At 41.2% G+C, this 18,837-nt stretch overlaps 1 protein-coding gene across 5 annotated transcripts in view; it reads right to left on the bottom strand.

Moving 5' to 3' along the window:
• The window catches only part of LOC109971363 (phosphatidylinositol-binding clathrin assembly protein), a 69,260-nt gene that overhangs the window by 20,495 nt on the left and 29,928 nt on the right, over positions 1–18,837 (bottom strand). For 3 of the 5 annotated variants that reach the window (XM_020619557.1, XM_020619559.1, XM_020619558.1), the window contains exons 4-14: positions 18,365–18,440; positions 17,947–18,049; positions 17,177–17,270; positions 16,557–16,668; positions 16,071–16,177; positions 14,761–14,802; positions 11,504–11,589; positions 11,238–11,361; positions 6,038–6,171; positions 4,747–4,847; positions 2,229–2,339 (exon numbers count right to left, since the gene is read on the bottom strand). In XM_020619557.1, coding sequence (XP_020475213.1) covers positions 2,229–2,339; positions 4,747–4,847; positions 6,038–6,171; positions 11,238–11,361; positions 11,504–11,589; positions 14,761–14,802; positions 16,071–16,177; positions 16,557–16,668; positions 17,177–17,270; positions 17,947–18,049; positions 18,365–18,440 — 1,090 coding nt within the window. The remainder of the gene's footprint in view (positions 1–2,228; positions 2,340–4,746; positions 4,848–6,037; positions 6,172–11,237; positions 11,362–11,503; positions 11,590–14,760; positions 14,803–16,070; positions 16,178–16,556; positions 16,669–17,176; positions 17,271–17,946; positions 18,050–18,364; positions 18,441–18,837) is intronic. The other 2 variants (XM_020619561.1, XM_020619560.1) reach the window with 2 other exon arrangements.

Here is an 18,837-nt window from a genome sequence, read left to right as displayed (position 1 = left end):
CAAGACAAAACAGATGAACAGAAGCACACAGATGGGATGGAGCAAAAAGACAGATGACTAGCAAACAGACACCAACATGGACATACACACAAACACTACCAAACATGCTTACACCTGGACACAGGGATATGCAGACAATGCATGGGTGTGCACACAGAAAGAAATAGAGACATACAGTAGCTGCACACACAAAAGCATTTTTCTGAGATGCTGCCAGCTGCCCAGATGGTATATTAGTAGTCACAGTGGCAGCTTCAACAGGCCCTATTAATAGAAAGAAGCGAGTCTGTCCAAAGCCAGAAGCAGGCTGCACACTAAAGCCACAAGCCTCCGACTGTTATCTCTGAGTAGAGCAGAAGAGATTGACGGGGGTTAAACGATTAGAGCAAGCCAGAAATCAACAGCTCCTTCTGCACCAAGGATTTGTAAAACATTTACTGGAATACAGACCAAACAGATTCACTTTGGCAAATGTTTGAAGCAGTAGTAGTACAGTGGTACAAATGCTAATACCTCTAATAATGGCAGGATAATGTGATAGTAACATGCCATAAAATTCTTACTTTCTGCCAACTAATCAAAGATTCAGATTCCATTTGGAAGATGACTTCCCACCAGATTTGACTAGTGATAATAATCCTGTTTTGCTAAAGCGATCCTAAGAACTGAACAGTATGTGCAGCAACTGCTGATGTGAAACAGCTGGCTGATTAATCCTAGAAAGTTCCCAGTAATACTGATTGATGGGCACTGTCACTATGAAAACATGCTCAGCTAGTTAAAGACAAAGAATAAGGCTCGAGTGAGAGTTCACTTCAGACCAAAAAAAAAAAAACTGGAGCACCACATTCCTGACTGTTCAAAGGTTCCACAGAAAATTACACAAAAATTAAAAGCATAAAACAACTGCAGTAGCTTAAAGACCATCTATACCCGAGAAAACAAGGAACTCTGAGATAAGATGAAGCAATTCAAACTCGATAATTTCACCAAACTCCTATAGTGTAACTTTCTCTAAATAGTCTTTAGATGACCTCTGCAAGGACTCTGTCTTATCTACTGTGCCTCCTTTGGCACCGTCGATAACTCGCTGTGCCTTAAAATTATATGCTCCGCAGGGGTGGCTCGAGATCCAAAAGGGCTGAGAAGCGCCGAGATTGATTGTGTCAGTTGCTAAGATGTTAAAAGATAGTAAGCTAATAAGAAGGCTCGGAGCCAAAGTCTGAGACTTGCAACACTTAATAGCCATCAGTGGAAAGCTGTTACCATTACGGACAGGAACCGACAACAGGACAGAATGTACTACTTGGAGAGTAGGTTCCTACACACTGTCTACTCCATTCAAGACTTCTAGACAGTTTGTTCACAGGATGAAAACATTTTGGTTGTTGATTAAATGATGCACCCCAAAAATTTACAAGAAATACCTGCCAACTATCCCTTTATATTTTAAGAATCATTGAGGAAACATTGAATGATAATACTGACAAGTACCGCATTAAAACATGTGATGATATGAACAACTGAATGAAATGCAACATAAAAACAATAGTATTTAACACATTTCCTTTGTCACCCTGAAAAAAAAAAGTCAGTTTACTTGCTGATAATTGCAGACCTATGTAAAAACCCTTAAAGAAAAGAAGTTATCATGGAGAACCAGAACTGGGATCAGTTAACTTTCAATCAAGTCAAAACAATACGACCAAAGAACTTTAAAGATCCTGAAAACCTATGTTCTCAAACTCCTCTGCGCTTTTCTTAAAAGTTTCAATTGGGCAGGATCTGTTGGAATTTCAGTGTATCAATCAGGAATTAGCCATATTTAAATCAAAATCTGCTTGTGTCAATCAAACCTGATCAAACAGATTACTTCACATTATCTACCATTATGGAGAAACACCAAATTTTCAAGTCAGTTCCTTTTTCAAGTTACTTGAAAATGAAAAATTCCAAAATCGATTTTAAGTCAACTGATCCCTGCTTCTCTGGATTTTGATTTTGTTGTACAGTTACCGTCATTGAAGGCTATAAGATCCCAAATAACAGGCTGTGTGCCAAAGTTAGAAAGTTACAAACACCCACTCACTGTCAGAAACACCCACAGATTCCTGGAACTAGTCAGAAGGTTAGTTAAATGCTATGCGTGCGCTGCCAGCAAAGCCAGAAGGGTTTTAGTTTTCAGACTGCCTCTGTCTGGACAGTCTGAGAGAGAGAGTGGGGTTTACCGGCTGCAGGCTGTGGGCCGTTGTTACTGGGCGTGGTCTTACTCCCAAACACAGCATCGAAATCTAGAGTCATGGCTGGGACGGTCTGCTGCAGAGGCTGGCTCTCCATTCCTGGGGAATGCAGTTAAATATGACTGATTAAAGCCCTGTCTGTGTCTGGTAACAGCTTGACTAGTCTGACCTGACAAAAAAAAAATAACCATAGCTATAAACATCACATTGTGATTTAGATTGGGCTGAAATCTTCTCTTTGCACTCATGATTCCACCACCTCCAGATAAACTAATCCATTTAGATTAGCAATGTGGTCATTACATCCACAGTGTCCTGCCTTTGTTGTTGCTTAGTAACTTGGGACTCTGCACAGGCGGTCGGGAATGGCAGGCTTCCATTAGAAAGTTAAACCTGTGCACGAGGAAATCCACTGATGCGCTCTATGTTTTGTTGTCTTTATCCATATCCCTGTAGGGGATCAGGGTTTGAAATCTCAAAGAGTCTTTGTGGGATCCATGAAACCAGAATACAGAGCACAATCCCCAGGAGAGATGGTTAAAAACAGGGGCTAACAATAAAACATGTCAGCGGCGGCAACCACCAGCCTTCCAAGAAACACAACAGATCATCAGTCAGTTGACCCAGAAATCAGGACAGTATAGTAAAAAGTCCATGTAAGCCTGAGTGAGCCCATGTGAGAATACAGCAGATTATAATCTGGAGTATTCACAGCGAGTTAGTGGGCATGTTGACGTTCTATCATGTGACTAGTGTGAACCTAGAAAAATACAAACGTGATGGTGAGGAAAATTGTCATTTCCAATGAAGATGCCAACAAAAATATCTAAGTGAAGACACAACGAGATTCAGGAACTTCTGTCATTAAGAGCTGGTGCCAGAACAGTCAGACAAATTTTATGAATGTTTATGACCAAATTACAAACTGGCTATGTGATCACTTCATGTCCCGCCTCTTGCGTGCTCTACCCAAGTACCCCTCTCTCACTTAAACCAAACAGAGAATTTCCATGGGTGAGAACATATCTGACACAAACTATTCCCTCCTACATGTGTGAAAGGGCAACTTTAGACGAAGCCTGGGCCTGATTCCACAGACATAGGCCAGAGTTCATGTGTGAAAACAGCTTAACTTGGCATAAAGACTGGAAATGGGGAAACTATCATGTCACTGCCTACAGGTAACAAAATCCACCTACTAAAGCCGATAAAACTGCCTAATTATCACATTACATCTCATTTGTTTAATATGATCAAAAACTGGGAAATTGTGAAAATGTCAAATGTCCAGCACTTAACATGCTGGTAAAATGGCAAATTGTCATTTTCGATTTATGATTTTGGATTGAACAATCAAAGATATGTGCTAATTTGTGAGCTTTAGAGGTGCCACTAGGTGGATTTTGTTATTCTGGGACTCAGTCCCTGTTTCAGATAGGCAGATCAAACTTTAGGATAGATGGCTAGGGCGTTCAAATGTCTGCTTTGTTTAATGGTAAGGGGAAAACACAGCACAAACTGTGTCGGGTCTGAACACCACACTCTCGGGCACGGGTCAAGTTCGGACTGAAATGTGTGACCCAATCTGTGCTCTAATTCAGGTCTTAATGCTAAGCTAAGCTAGCCGACTGATGGCTAAAGCTTTATATTTAATGGGCCGATATGAGAGCGGTATCAAATGTCTCATTCAACTAAGGTAGAAAGCAGATGAGCACATTTCCCACAAATTTCAAATGCTTTTTAAAGCAAGCAAAAAATTTTTGTTGCATCTACCGAAAACGTCAGTGTCTCATACATTTAGACTTGGACACTAAATGAAGTATCCTTTGTGCCATGTCGCAGCCAGTGATAATGTGCAGGGCTGATATCTGAACTAGGAAGTAGCTCCAACTCTAAAGTCTGCCCAAACACTAAGTGGCTTCAGTTAAATCCTCTGTCATAAAGCCTACTCTGCACTGACAGTACCTCCAGATGCATCTTTTTGCTAATTTTTGATTTGCGATACAATAGCTGATTGTGAGCTGTAATGTCGTCTTTTTTCCTCAAACAGACGGGGTGCATACTGTAAAACAACCCTAATTTGTGGAAGTGTATATTCTTGCCCAGCATTTCTGCTGCAGCTACATTTTTCATGCTGACAAACAACAAAACAAGGAGAGGGTGGTGGAATCACCGAAACTTCCTCAGCCAGGTTTACTGAGCTGCTCAGCGTGTGAACATACGGTTACAAGATTTATTAGAACAAAGATATTGCAGGTACTTCCAATGAAAACACCTCCACCCAAAACTTGTTTAACTATCTCTACACAAGACACTGGCATGACACATTAACAGGGAGAGAGTGATGGTGGACTGATGGATGGTTTTCATAAAAAGCCACATGAATGATCTGACAGACAAATGGCCAGACAGGTGAATGACGTGTGTCTTCTGTGTGCCCCTGCTGCTGCCCTGTGCAGGTTATTCTGTGTGTGTGTGTGTGTGTGTGTGTATAAAGGTGGCGTACCTCCCCAGGCACTGTTGGCAGTGGAGATGGAAGGAGTGCTCTGCACAGCGGGGATGAAGGCCGGCTGAAGATCAAACAGGTCACTGTTCAGATTGGGGACACTGCAAAAGAAAAGAGGGAAGGAACGAGGGATAATGAAGCAGTGAGAGTAGAGGAGAATAAAAGAGTGGTGGAAAAAAGTAAATGAAATAAAATGAATAGATGAAGAGAAACAGAAAGACAGATGGTGATAGAGTATTAATATTTAATCAAACAAGCATAAATAGCTACAGCCACCAATAAAAATGTTCCTTTGTCACAAATAAAGATGAATACTCTCCCTAAAGGGCTGTAAAAACTTCCACAGAGTAATAAAACAGTTACAAGCAGTAAATTCAGAGCATGTTATGGTGTATGCATGTTGAATACTAATTCTATTCTAATTATCAATAATAAATAGTTTTGCTGTAACTCAGTTACAGCTGAAATCAGTCGAGGATGAGATGCAGACGATTTGTTGGGGCAGACATCTAAAACAATACAAACTCACTTTACATACTTGTTAAATAACTGACACTCATAAGTCTGCTTATTAGTTTATATTGTTTTGGATGTTCAATAATTCTCGCCTGACTTTAAGAGCTGTCATCTTTCACTTTGCTCATTTTAATGAGGGCCATAGTGGAAATAAGCTTTCACCTTTATTGTATTTGACTGGCATTTTTAATTATATGTCAGGACAAAGTAATTGCAGTCTTGTATCTGCAAGTATTACTGTCAGGTCTATCAGTGCTCATTATTCAACAGGTTGAAAATTTAGAGGACTTAAACCTGCGCTAACAGATTTTTTTTGGCCACTTAAGGAAAGTAGAAACAAGCTGCTATGGTGAACTCGTATTTCTGACCAACTGATAAATGCAGGTCAAGCATATGTTTTCCTTTTATCTCTGTACTAGATCCTGGGGAAATATCTGCGCCTTTAGCTCCACTAAGTTCACCACAGAGATGATATCTTTCTTTGTGGTGCAGACAGGTAACATATAGTGAGTCGGTGAGAGCGGTGAAAGCAAACAAAAACAGCAAAGTTATGTGTCATACGAATTACCCGTGGATTTGCCACTGTGAGCAAACCTTTTCATATACAGTTATTTGGTCCATTGTTAGCTTGAACTGGGCTACACTACTTTTAAAAGTACTTCTTTAGGATATACTGCAAGTGTCACTTAAAATAGTGGACATGTGAATGTACGGTATATGGAGTTGAACCTTTGGGCTAAATGGTGTGCGTGCATGTATTTTTGTTTGTGTGCACCTGTTAGTAGACAGTGTGGAGCTGAACAACTCCGGGGTTTGTGTGATGTGGTGGTTGTTAGCGCTGCCTATCGACTGGCTGCTGGGGGAGGCAGAGGGTGGAGTCTGCATGCTGATCTCCTTCAGGCGCTGGTCCTGGAAAAGCAACACCATAATTTCATCAGAAAATGAATGATTTCCCCACTGGAAAGGAATAATAATATGAATATATACCACACACACACACACACAGGTTTTGTTTCCAATAAATCCAAATCATTTTCAACATTTTCACTCATGAACATATACACTCTAGTCAAAGACAAACGCACCTAAATACGCTCACACAGAGAACACCAAACCACAAGGCGCTGCAGCGGGTGATGAAAACTGCCCAACGCATCCCAATGACTCCACTTCCAGCCACCGAGGGTATCCACAGGGAACGCTGTCTCTGACGTGCTCGCAGCATTCTCAAGGACTCCTCTCACCCTGCCCACAAACTGTCTGACCTCCTGCCCTCTGGGAGGCGCTTCAGGAGCCTCCAGACAAAAACCAGTAGACTCAGGAACAGCTTCTTCCCGACAGCCGTCTCCTTACTGAACTCTGTCCCCCGTTGACCCCCCCACTACCTTTCTCTATACCACTACACACACCTCCCCCCTTCTCATCTCTCCTCCCGAGACTAATGCAATACATTTCTGTTACCTGTAACACTGAAGTGATCTGTTAATACTCTCACAGGATGCTGCTCTGTATTCATTTGCACACTATGAAGATACTCCATATTTATCTTTACATCATTTACATCCACTGAACTGTTCACTTGTAACTTTTTTTATTCTGCACCATTTCATCCCATTTCATCCCATTGCACTAGTGTTCCATAAGCTTAATGTACCTTGTCCATTACTGTAATTTGAATCCACAGTCTGTTGTACATCGTACATTACCCTACATATCTTACTGTAAATATCAATTATACATATCCATTGGTAAATTAGTTCTGACTGTTCATAGAGTAAATACTGCGCACTCTTCACTGCTGTTATTGCACTTCTGGTTAGATGCTAAACTGCATTTCTTGCCTTGTATTTGTGCATGGGTAATGACAAAGTTTAAGATAATCTAATTATATAATATCTGTATTATTTCAAACAGTATTTGACCCTATCCAGCTGAGGCCCAGGTCTTAAGTGCAGACTATTCTCTCTGAAACCAAACACACATACATTGGTAAAGCTTGACAATTTCAAGTCTCAAACTGCTCTCAAGTAAGAAACCCGACTGGATAACACATTAAAGCTACCCGAGGATATTTTACTTGCAGATCTTATATCAGTTATCCAGTACTCTGAAGTTGTTCCAACACATCTAAACATCAGCGCAGGTTTTTTATAATGCCACAGGTGAAAATATTAACACTTTTTGCTTTATTGATTGATTTTTCTCATTTATTTTGCCTATGCTCTGCTTGCATCTCCCTCTGGATCTTATTACTTTAGCCTCTGCATTGACCTAATTTCTCCATAGGGATCGATACATTTATGTCTTATGTGGGAGCATGAACAGTAATCTCCTCCTCCACCCTCCCCCAAATCAGATTAAGTAATGTTTGGAAGACACAAAGTAATTTATAAAACAGCAGCATTTTAAATTTTTGGTATGACTGACCACTGTGGGAATGGCAATGCTGCCTCATGGACACAAATTTTAAAAGTCAAACTGTAAAATATGATATAATCAAAGGAATTTGGACTTTGAGCAGATTAATAAACAATCTCCTGCTGTCCTCTTTATTTATATTCCAAGTGTGTAGCGAGGAACAAATGAGAACAACTGCTGTTTGGGCTAAGGCCTCAGCTGGACAGTAGCTGAGTGTGCAAGTGTCTTTGTACGTGTACAGACGTGTGTGCTGAGCCCATATGGACACCAGAGCACACAGACAGCTGGACTAGAGTATCTGGACAACCCCTTCTGACCCCGGCTCGCTTGCTCTTGTTTTTCACTCCGTTATGTTCTCTCTCTCACTCTATCTTCCCTCGCCTTTCTGACTAAAGTCAAAGGTAATCAGTGGACCTTGGCAGAAACAGGGCAACCAAGGGCACAGAGTAAACACTGCATTAAAATCCAATCAACCACACGCATAAACAAGCACACCAAACACTAACACACACTGCGCCTCATCTGCCAGGATATACACATGCTTCATACATCAGTAAAGCTCAAAGAGATATTGCAAACACTGCTAGACATATTGTAACTTCTTTGCCAAGATTAAGCATGCTTAACACATACACACACCCCCAAAGTCGCCGTATGCCTGTTTGGTAGCTTCACTGCTCTTACTCAATTACAGTTTGCTGCAAGGCAGGACTCCCAGGGATGGAGCAAGAAATGTCAACACATTTTATACTCGACTATACTCTATTGCTCAGTTCACCACTGAGACTTTTGGCCTTTATCCTCAACTGGAGTTCAGAACTCAACAAAGTTGCTGGGTGATCAATCAGCAACGACATAGTCAATCTGATTTCTACAGCACAGCAAAGCAGCGCACTGTTTTTTTTTTTTTATGAACAATTTGTGCCATTTGTCAGGGCTCAAGTGTTGTGTAGTTCCTGCAGATTTGCTGTTTATTCTCTCGCTGCAAGCATAGTCACGACACGGTCTTACAACTAGGGCAGTGACTGCGGTTAGTAGTTCAGAAGATCAAATCCCTTTATGCACTTCTGTTTCTGTATATAGTAAAATCTACATGAACGTTTTCATTTCATGCTTGACATTTTCACGCTCCTCCTCAGTGTTTCCTTAAAATAAGGTTTAATTATATAACAAGTTCCTAAGGAGTCTGAAAGTTCACTGCAGAGTGGCTGGCTAATGCAATGTTAAATTAAGGGCTAATATAAAAATAACTATGCTTCGTAGACCAACCACCACTAAACATTTTTGAATAATTTTGAATGGCATGACAATAAATAAAACAAATGCAAGGATATTTGCACAGACATAAGGATAAACAATGATCCCATTCAGACTTTTTAAAAAGTGTCCTTGGCAATCACAAGTGGAAAGCACTAAATACAAGTGTACACAACCACCAAGACGGATTGTGATCTAATCACTGAAACCTCTTACTGAGATGGTTTGGGAAGCATTTGGCTGCATATCATTTGTATAAACATAATGCTTCTTGATGAGTCTCTGACAAGGCCGTTTGAGGAAAATACGTCATCAATACAAGGCACGGTGAATGTACAGTGAGGAACAGAAGTATTTGAACACCCTGCGATTTTGCAAGTTCTCCCACTTAGAAATCATGGAGGGGTCTGAAATTCACATTGTAGGTGCATTCCCACTCTGAGACAGAATTAAGAAAAAAATTTCAGGAAATTACATTTTTAAAGAATTTATTTGTCTTGCACTGCTGAACATAAGTATTTGAACACCTGAGAAAATCAGTGTTAATATTTGGTACAGAAACCTTTGTTTGCAATTACAGAGGTCAAACGTTTCCTGTAGTTCTTGACCAGGTTTGCACACACTGCAACAGGGATTTTGGCCCACTCCTCCACACAGATCTCCTCTAGATCTGTCAGGTTTCGGGGCTGTCGCTGAGTAACACGGAGTTTAAGCTCCCTCCAATGATGTTCTATTGGATTGAGGTCTGGAGACTGGCTAGGCCACTCCAGAACCTTGATATGCTTCTCCACTCCTTGGTTATCCTGGCTGTGTGCTTCGGGTCGTTGTCATGTTGGAAGACCCAGCCACGACCCATCTTCAATGCTCTGACTGAGGGAAGGAGGTTGTTGCTCAAAATCTCACAATAAATGGCCCCATTCATCCTCTCCTTAATACAGTGCAGACGTCCTGTCCCCTTCGCAGAAAAGCACCCCCACAGCATGATGTTTCCACCCCCATGCTTCACAGTAGGGTTGGTGTTCTTGGGATGCATCTCATCCTTCTTTTTCCTCCAAACACGACGAGTGAAGTTTAGACCAAAAAGTTCTACTTTGGTCTCATCTGACCACATGACTTTCTCCCATGCCTCCTCTGGATCATCCAGATGGTCTTTGGCCAACTTCAGACGGGCCTGGACATGTGATGACTTGAGCAGGGGAACCTTCCGTGCAATGCATGATTTGAAACCATGACAGCGTAGTGTTCTACCGACAGAACTGTGGTCCCAGCTCTCTTCATGTCATTGACCAGCTCCTTCCTTGTAGTTCTGGGCTGATTCCTCACCTTTCTTATCATCAGTGATACCCCACGAGGTGAGATCTTGCATGGCGCCCCAGTCCGAGGGAGACTGACAGTCGTCTTTAGCCTCTTCCATTTTCTAACAATTGCTCCAACAGTTGATCTATTTTCACCAAGCTGCTTGGCAATTGCCCCGTAGCCCTTTCCAGCCTTGTGGAGGTCCACAATTTTGTCTCTGGTTTTCTTTTGACAGCTCTTTGGTCTTGCCCATGGTAGTAGTTGGCGTCTGACTGACTGTGGGGTGGACAGGTGTCTTTAAAGAGCTCAGACAGGTGCTACTAGTTTAGATTAATGAGTGGAGTAGAGGTGGACCTTTTCAAGGCACAGTAACAGGTCTTTGAGAGCCAGAATTCTTGCTGTTTCTCAGGTGTTCAAATACTTATGTTCAGCAGTGCAAGACAAATAAATTCTTTAAAAATCATACAATGTGATTTCCTGAAATTTTTTTTTTCTTAATTCTGTCTCTCAGAGTGGGAATGCACCTACAATGTGAATTTCAGACCCCTCCATGATTTCTAAGTGGGAGAACTTGCAAAAATCGCAGGGTGTTTAAATACTTCTGTTCCTCACTGTATTGGTGAGTGTGCGTTAACTTTTTTGTGGGGGGTGTGCAGTGCAGACAGAAAAGTCACACAAGAGGAAGAGAGAGTCCCCTTAACGGCGTTGTCGCAACTGCTAGAATCAGAGTAAGAACAGAAGGTAGTGCAGAACAGGGTGACAGCAGTAACTGTGAGATGTGCTGCCACTGGTCTTTCTGTTGTTAAAGCACTGGGTACGGCCTCCCGATTCAGGTATGATTTGGTATAACAGCGGTTACCTATTACGTTCGGTGTAGGCGCCAGGTTTTATGTTATGTGTTGTTGTATTTTATTCTTGTATTTTGTGAATGTGTCAAGGATGTCATTTGATCTGACTGCAAGACAAATTTACCTACGGGTATAAATAAAGTAACCTAACCTAACCTTTAGAGCTTGCAGTCTGGCCTGTTCCTCCTCCAAGGCCTGCTGCTTCTCCTTCTCATCCATGCGGCTGAAGGACATGCCAGTGGAGGAGAGAGATGAAACAGCACTGGACAGGGTGGATGCTCTGCAAGACAAAACAAAAATAGTTCTTATTTTTTTCCTCAGCTGTTCTAATCTACTGTGAAACAGGTTCTCTCTCTCCGAGTTCTGGTTGTGATACACTTCAAGAAAACCTGATGCAACTGGCAAGCAATTAAGACACCTACCTTGTATCTGCATTCAATTCCTTGGTCTTCTTACCCTCCAGAGAAGCCAGGTGCTGCTCTAAAGCTTCCAGGAGACTGCTGGGGGCCTGGGAGAGAAATGAATATAAGTAAAAGGAGAAAATAAATTGACTTTCAAACTCATTCCCTTTTTCTGTTTGTCTAAAATACTCAAAAAAAAGACCTGCCTACACATAGTTACATACAAAACACATAGAGCACTCAGAGTTAGTTGGTCTCGCACAAAGGTAACAGAGTGCATCAGGCTCCAAGAATAGTCATAGCAACATGCAGCAAACACTCACACTTTTAGCAGGAGACTCAAAAGAGAGAGAACAAAGGAGGAGGTTCAAAAACAAAGAGTAAGAAAAAAGGTGGAGTGGAGGAGAGGTCGCACCAGTTCTTCTCCTGACGTCAGATGAGCAAAGGGTGACAGTTTCTTTAACTGTTCCATTCAAATTTCCTTTTCTGTGTTTTACCTCTTTGTCTTGCACCGTGAGGCCCTGTCACCCCTGCACAATGAGTGCCAGGATGTACTCTGTATCTGTCTTGCCAGTACATTTCTCCTCTTGTATCTGAACATTTGTTCCAACAGGGGATAGAGATCATGCTGTAATCATTTTACCTTGTCTTAATAACTTAACCAGAAAATGTGTGGGGCCAAAAGCCTCTAAAATGCTTCCTGCTGTAAGATGGCATAAGGCAGCCACATTAAATTTGAACTAAACCGTTCTGGATTGCAAGTTAGTGAGTAGGTTGCTTGGGGATTGTTGCTGTGCTACTAAAGAAAAGTAGTTCTGATGCAAATTCAAGTTCAGCTCCAACTGTTCACGTAGCTCAACACAATGCGCTCGTTAGGTGCCTCATTATTGCTCAAAAACCATGGGAAACAAGAGTGCAAAAGCAAGCAACACGGCTGCATTATCAAGCGTACAATCATAGCACATCTACAACTTAACATGCAGGGGGGGGAAGTCCAGTTCTTTTCTGGCTAAGGAGAGAGGAAATTCTTCCACTGTGAAAATATGACAATGTTATGTCTGTCTCTCCATCTGCAAAAACGAACAGCGTGTTGTCAGCAGGGCTGCAGACATCCACAGAAACACACACATTCAGTAGTGTTTTGGCTTCTGAGCCCCTTGCAGCTGCCTAGACAGTGGGTTCTTGCCAAATTGTCACCTAGATGCTAAAGCAATAGTGTCTCAGAAGAAAAAAAGGACCATATTTAACTGTCAGTGGGATTGAATGGTTGAAAAGAAGACTTCGTGCTAGCCAAGTCAATATTAGGACTGACGCACAGAGAGAATCAACCAAGTGTCAGTTTCTCCCTGTCTCTTGACATCTAAAGATACTGAGTCAAAGCTTTAACTTTGAAAGGCAGGGAGGAAAAAGTCGTCACATCTTTCTTCTCTCTCATGTTTCCTTTCTTTTTACAATTATAACACGGTAATGGTCGGGTCAGTCACTACTACAGCACCTCTGCCATGCATGTTGCAGCAATCATGTCGTGCATAAGAAATATGAACTAAACAACATCTGAGGAGGGGATGGAATTTAAATGAGCAAGTCGAAACCCGGTGCAGGGATTCTCTCATGCAGATGAAGATGAGGGTTGGAAGGGTGAAGTCTCATTTTCTATTCATGAGGTTTCATGGCCTTTTGCTTGTTGTGCCAGAACTGTGTGCCTGCAGGTTGGCGTGTGTGTTTTGAAAGCTACAAGCAAGCCACCTGAGGCCAACGCACACACACATACTACACTGAGTCAACACCATATCGCTGCTCAGTTAAAAAACAAACAAACAAACCAACCAACCAACCATACCTGGGAATGCATGAGCACATATGTTTACAGACACACATATATGAGCAAGTATGATGTTCAAGCCGGGGGTGGAGGGTAAGCAGGTTGGAGGGGGTAAGCAGTACAGTGTGTAACCCACCACCTACAATGTATGATCCTTTTGTTTTCTGTGACAGAGGAGGGGAGAAGGAAAACGTCGTATTTAACGACTACAGCAAACTGTGCTCTTTCACCACACGTTCAACACCCACACAGTCAATCTACATGCTGCTAACGTCCAGCTTTACACTCTAATAACTTTTTAGTAATGCAGACCAAGGTCATGTTCCACTGAGGCTGTAACATATTACACAGCTGTGTGTCTGTGTGTGTAATCTTTCATTGTTATGGCAGAAAAGCAACCATGTTGTCAACTTTTCAATATCAGTATGTGCCAAAGTACCTATAGCAAACCTAGAGCTGGAACTCATCAATTATTGTTAGGGATGCATAAGGAGCATGACATGTTTGAAATATAACTATTTCTGATGATTCTGAAAAGGTGTAAATAATTCTGCCCAGTCCAGTTTTACAGTTCTGTGTGAAATGTATCAGATTTGGCTTTTTTCCTCTCTCAGATTGTTTGTGTTGCTCAAATGCAAACTAAACATGAGAATACCAAAGAATTTGTGATCGCAGCAATTTTCTGGGAGAACTGGTGTGTTATCTGACAGACAGGTGTGTTATTCTGAGAGATAGCTCATATAATTAAGCTGAAGCTAGACTTAAAAAATGAAATCTATGATTTTTCAGTCTGATGTGCATCTCCATGTATGCTAGTATAACCAGAGAAATCTGCTGCCTCTCTTAGATCCTCCCAACCCTTAAGAATACAAAGCATGCATGAAGTGCTTCATCTGAACTCACAATCAGGCAAAAATGCAAACTTAGCTTTGACAACTAAAATCAGAAACAATGTAGTTTATTCCCTTGTAGTGCCGCCGTCTTGTTTTTCAAGCCCTTTGTTATTGCTGTTATTTTTTGTAGAAGGTCTAAGTTTATTGTTTGCAGTTACCCAGGGATTTCAAATCCACGTGATGAAGCCTGCATTAAGCCTGCTGATTGCACAGCAGGCCAGCTTAACACACCTCAGCCTGTTTGTTGGATCTATGAGCATTTAGAAGTGAAAGAGATAGCAGGAAAGCAAAATCAATCAAATCAGAAGGGAGCTGCCTAGATTAAGATCAGGTTAGAGGAGATGGTGCTTTGAAATAAAAACAAGGAGTTGGTGAAGTGAGGTAAAAGGAACGAGTGAACAACTGTAGGTGTAGCGTTGAGATAAGGCATGAGTTCATGGACTAAAGCACAGACAGAGCAATAAAACCACATGTAGTGCTCAAGGGAAAAAAATGTGAGGAAAGAGAAAGAATGAAAATGTGAGAATAAAGACAAAAAAGTGGAAGGTGAGATGTACACTGACCTGTGAGAGATCTGGGATGTCACCCTGATCTATTCCAACTTGCTGTCATCAAAAAACAAACAAAATAAAGGGGAGGAAGGTAGGTGGGATTAAATGAAAAAAGAAAAATAAAGAGAAGGGCGGGGTCCATTTGGAAAAAAGATGAAAAAAGAAAAAACAAAACAGGAATCATTACTCCATGCAGTGGTAAAGTCAACATAAATGACAACAGAAATAAACAAGAAAAAAGTCTGACATCTGGATCGGCCAATACGACAACCGATCCTCACAGCAAATGGTGATGATGACTGCACAGTGATAAGTATGTTTGACCAATGAGAGAGAGCGGGCATGGGGACTTATGATTAACGATGTAACAACAATTAAAACATTTTTTTTTTAAAAAAGGACACCTACAACAAAATCATCTTAAGACAGAAAACGTGAGTGAAAAGTGTAGTCCTGGACTTTTTAATAATCACCAACATGACCAACATCAGAAAATATAAATAAGAGTTGATAAAAGTGCACTCCTACTACCTTATAGACATCATGCTCTTGCTGTTTTGTGTGTGTTTGTGTGTGTACACACCAATCTGTTAAATTATATCTATAAAAAAGGAACACATTATCCAGGGGGCTCCTCAAAACCTAATTATAATAAACAAAGGAATTTAATTAGGACTATTTATTTGAATGTACATTAATGCAAAGGATGTGCACCATGAGTGTAGTTTCCTCTGCTGACTTTACAGTAGCTGATTCTCATTCTTTCAACACTGCTGAAACAAAGGAGGGAGGGAAGGAAGGAAGAAGGCATGAGAGGAGAGAAAGAAAGAGGAATGATCTGTGGGCACGGGGCGAGGGAGAGCCGCACGAGGATCCATCTTTGTCAAGGAGAGAGGGAAGAGCGAGGGAGAAGAAAGGATTTGATGGAGGAGTGCGGGGAACGGAGGGAGAGGGAGTTAACGAAGCACCTAACCACGTCCTCCATCTTAGGGTTATTTTGGGTGCATGTGTAAATGTCTGCACAGCAAATGTGGGGCAGTGAGGGTAAGTTAAGTACGCTCGTCTACACAGAGCTGAGTGAGCCAAATTGTGCCAGTAGTCTTCATGTGGAAAAATACACTTTATATAGCAGTGTTTGATCACGTGTGTGTATATTTGTTTACCATCTATGAAAGCGTGTGTAAATGTGATCAGAAGAAGAAACAGAGAAGAAATAAAGAAAAGGATCAATCTGAATGGAGCTGTAGCGCTGAAAACAAATTCTACAGGTAAAAACTGATGTGTCTGTAGAGTTGTGTACTTTTATGTGTGTGAGAATATACCTCAGCCACTTTGAGGAACTCTGACAGCTTTGTCATCCTGTAAAGGAATTTCTTGTAGATGTCCAGAGCATCTTTACACTGGTTCTTCTTCATGTCAAAGTATTTCTCTGCAGAGACAGAAAGGAGGAGGGGGATAAGAAACAGAAAGGAAAATTTTTAAAAAGAAAAGGAAAGAGGAGAGGAAAGAAAAACCAGGCAGGAACAATCAGTGGATGACTGAGTGAAGACAAACACAAGCACTTAGCAGCTACAGTACATGACAGCTTGTCAAAATGTACTTGCTGTAACCAGACTGTGTGTGTGTGTGTGTGTGTGCGCGCGCGCTGATGTTGGATGTGTGTTTACATATCTGCCAGACACGAGCGTGTCTGTACATGCAAAACAAACTGCGGCTCATCATTTCTGCCACATCTAGGAGAGTGCCATTTGGCTCACTGTATTTATCCTGTGAGTGTGTGTGCATGTTCATATGCGAGTGTGTGTTACCCAGCAGGTTGATGACCCCTTCATTGTAAGCAGCAAACAGCCTTATGGAGTCTTTGAAGAGCAGTATGAAGGCTGAGTTGATCACTCCGTTGGTCAGCTCATTAGGGTTGGCCTGGAGAGAACAGAGGGGGAGAGAGGGGTAAGTTACATCTATCAAAAACATTCTCACAAGGAGAAACCATCTCTTTCAGATAGCCACCAACATCTTTCTGCAAAATCTAGAACCTCTCTGCCATTGTGTAAAGCCAACACATCAGCACACACTGAGCGACTGTCAGTTTAGTTTAGGCGAGGAAAAGGTTCATACTGCATGCAACACACACAGACACTCAAACAGCGCTCGCACATGTAGTATGCATTTCACTGACAAGCCTCATCAGTGCTCCTTGGCACAAACCATAGTGAAACCACCAATTTCAGTAAAATCCCTTCTCCCCTCTGTGCACACACTCAAAACACATGTTCTAAAAAATGAAATCTGTCACCATAATATGCTTCCTACATTCAGTATTGTGAGGTTTGCAAACTCTTGTTTTAATTTACATTTTGATTAGAGTGAATCGACCACAACTTTGACACACACACACACACACACACACACACACTCAGTCAGTCAGTACCTGGAAATCCAGCAGAGCATCCAGCTGGTTCTGAATAATGGGCAGCGTTTTGATCAGCTTCTCTGTGTTCATGGTACGCATCACTCCGTCAATCCTGACAAGACAGGAAACAAACACACACAGTTGTTAGCAGGCACCTTGTTGATGCAAATTGGTATTTAAATTCTAATGCAAATTAACGGAAAAAAAAAAGGAATGAAGAAATTATGGGAAGTACAAAAGGAAAATACTGTTTTGCATACAAAAGTTTGGACTGCTACTTGAGGTGAAAGGTTTGCAGCAAATCATGACTGAAACACATTTTCCCAATAAATAATGAGAATCTGCTCAGCAGGGTCAGCATGACAGACGATTCAAAGTCATTTCGCAAGAACCGGACTCTGTGAAATTGAAATACCTTGACTACACAACATCCAAAAACGAGGAACCCGCTGTCACTCTCATACAGAAGTCTCCAGCAAGCCTGCACTACCATGTGCATTTATTTCTTTTCATATGAGGCTTTCAACAGAACTCTTTCTTTAAAAGATCACCAAGTGCACTCATTCTTTCTAACACATGGTCTATAAGAATAGCAACTGAATTCAAATCCTTAAAGACTATTCTTTCCATGAATGACTCGCAACTATACTAAAAGAAAATTTATATTGCATCAAAATAAGTGAAACACAAAAGAAATCTGTCATCCGTTTGTCATCATCGCTTCTCTAGTGCAAAAAGCTCTGGGTGTGTAAAGTGTCAGTTATAACCGTGTATGCGACCTCCTTTACCCTCGTTTCATCTTGGTGAAATCCACAGCCACCAGTCGGTAGGACATGGCCTTCTCGTTCAGGTAACGGCTGTATCTTCTGATAAAGGTTGACATGTCGTAACCTGGGATGGGAAAAAGTGAGGAGAGAAAGTCAGAAAAAAAAGGCAGCAAACTGAGGCTGTTATGTGACAGAGCTACAAATGACTTCTACCATTTGTTACATAAATCCTTTTACATATATATTATGCAGTATGTGTGTCATAGCATCAAATAAACACACAAAAACCAGTTTTTGTAAAATACTTTCCCCTGATTGTCTAAAAAACTGTGGTAGTCATTTGAGGCTAATCCCGCCCACTCAGCTCTTAAAACCAAATTAAAACCAAGTAAAAACACGGTGCATTTTGGAGACTAAAATATGAATAAGATCATTTTACCTTGCAGAGCTCCCTTATCCAGGAAGTTGTTCAAGTTAAACAGAGTGTTTCTGGAGGCCAGGTACTGTATGAAACGCTGTGATAAAGACAAAAGTTATTGCTCAGTGAAATTAAGTTTTAAGACAAATTGCAAAATGAAACATAAAACAGGTGGCCATTCATGAAACAATAAACTTTAGAGAAAATATTTTATTGGTTTTATTTATTTGGTATCAGAGTTTCCTGCCTGAAATCTGTGTGGTGTTTGTAACAAGCTGGGTACTAGTGAGTCGAATACTCTTTTTCCTCACAGAATATCAAAATGATTCACCTCAATTTTCTCTAGTGGATGTTGTCACTATCCCACAGCAATAGACAGCATTGTGAAGAAGTTACCTGGTCTGTGCAAAAGCATTAGGTGTGAATCCTAATAGTGATGAAAACACACATGCTCATTTGAGGTATAAGCCTGACAGCGAGACCTTCAGTGTCTG

This window comes from Monopterus albus, unplaced genomic scaffold (genome assembly GCF_001952655.1).
Source record: "Monopterus albus unplaced genomic scaffold, M_albus_1.0 scaffold222.1, whole genome shotgun sequence".
Classification (NCBI taxonomy): domain Eukaryota; kingdom Metazoa; phylum Chordata; class Actinopteri; order Synbranchiformes; family Synbranchidae; genus Monopterus; species Monopterus albus.
This window is presented reverse-complemented; position numbering and strand designations above follow the sequence as displayed.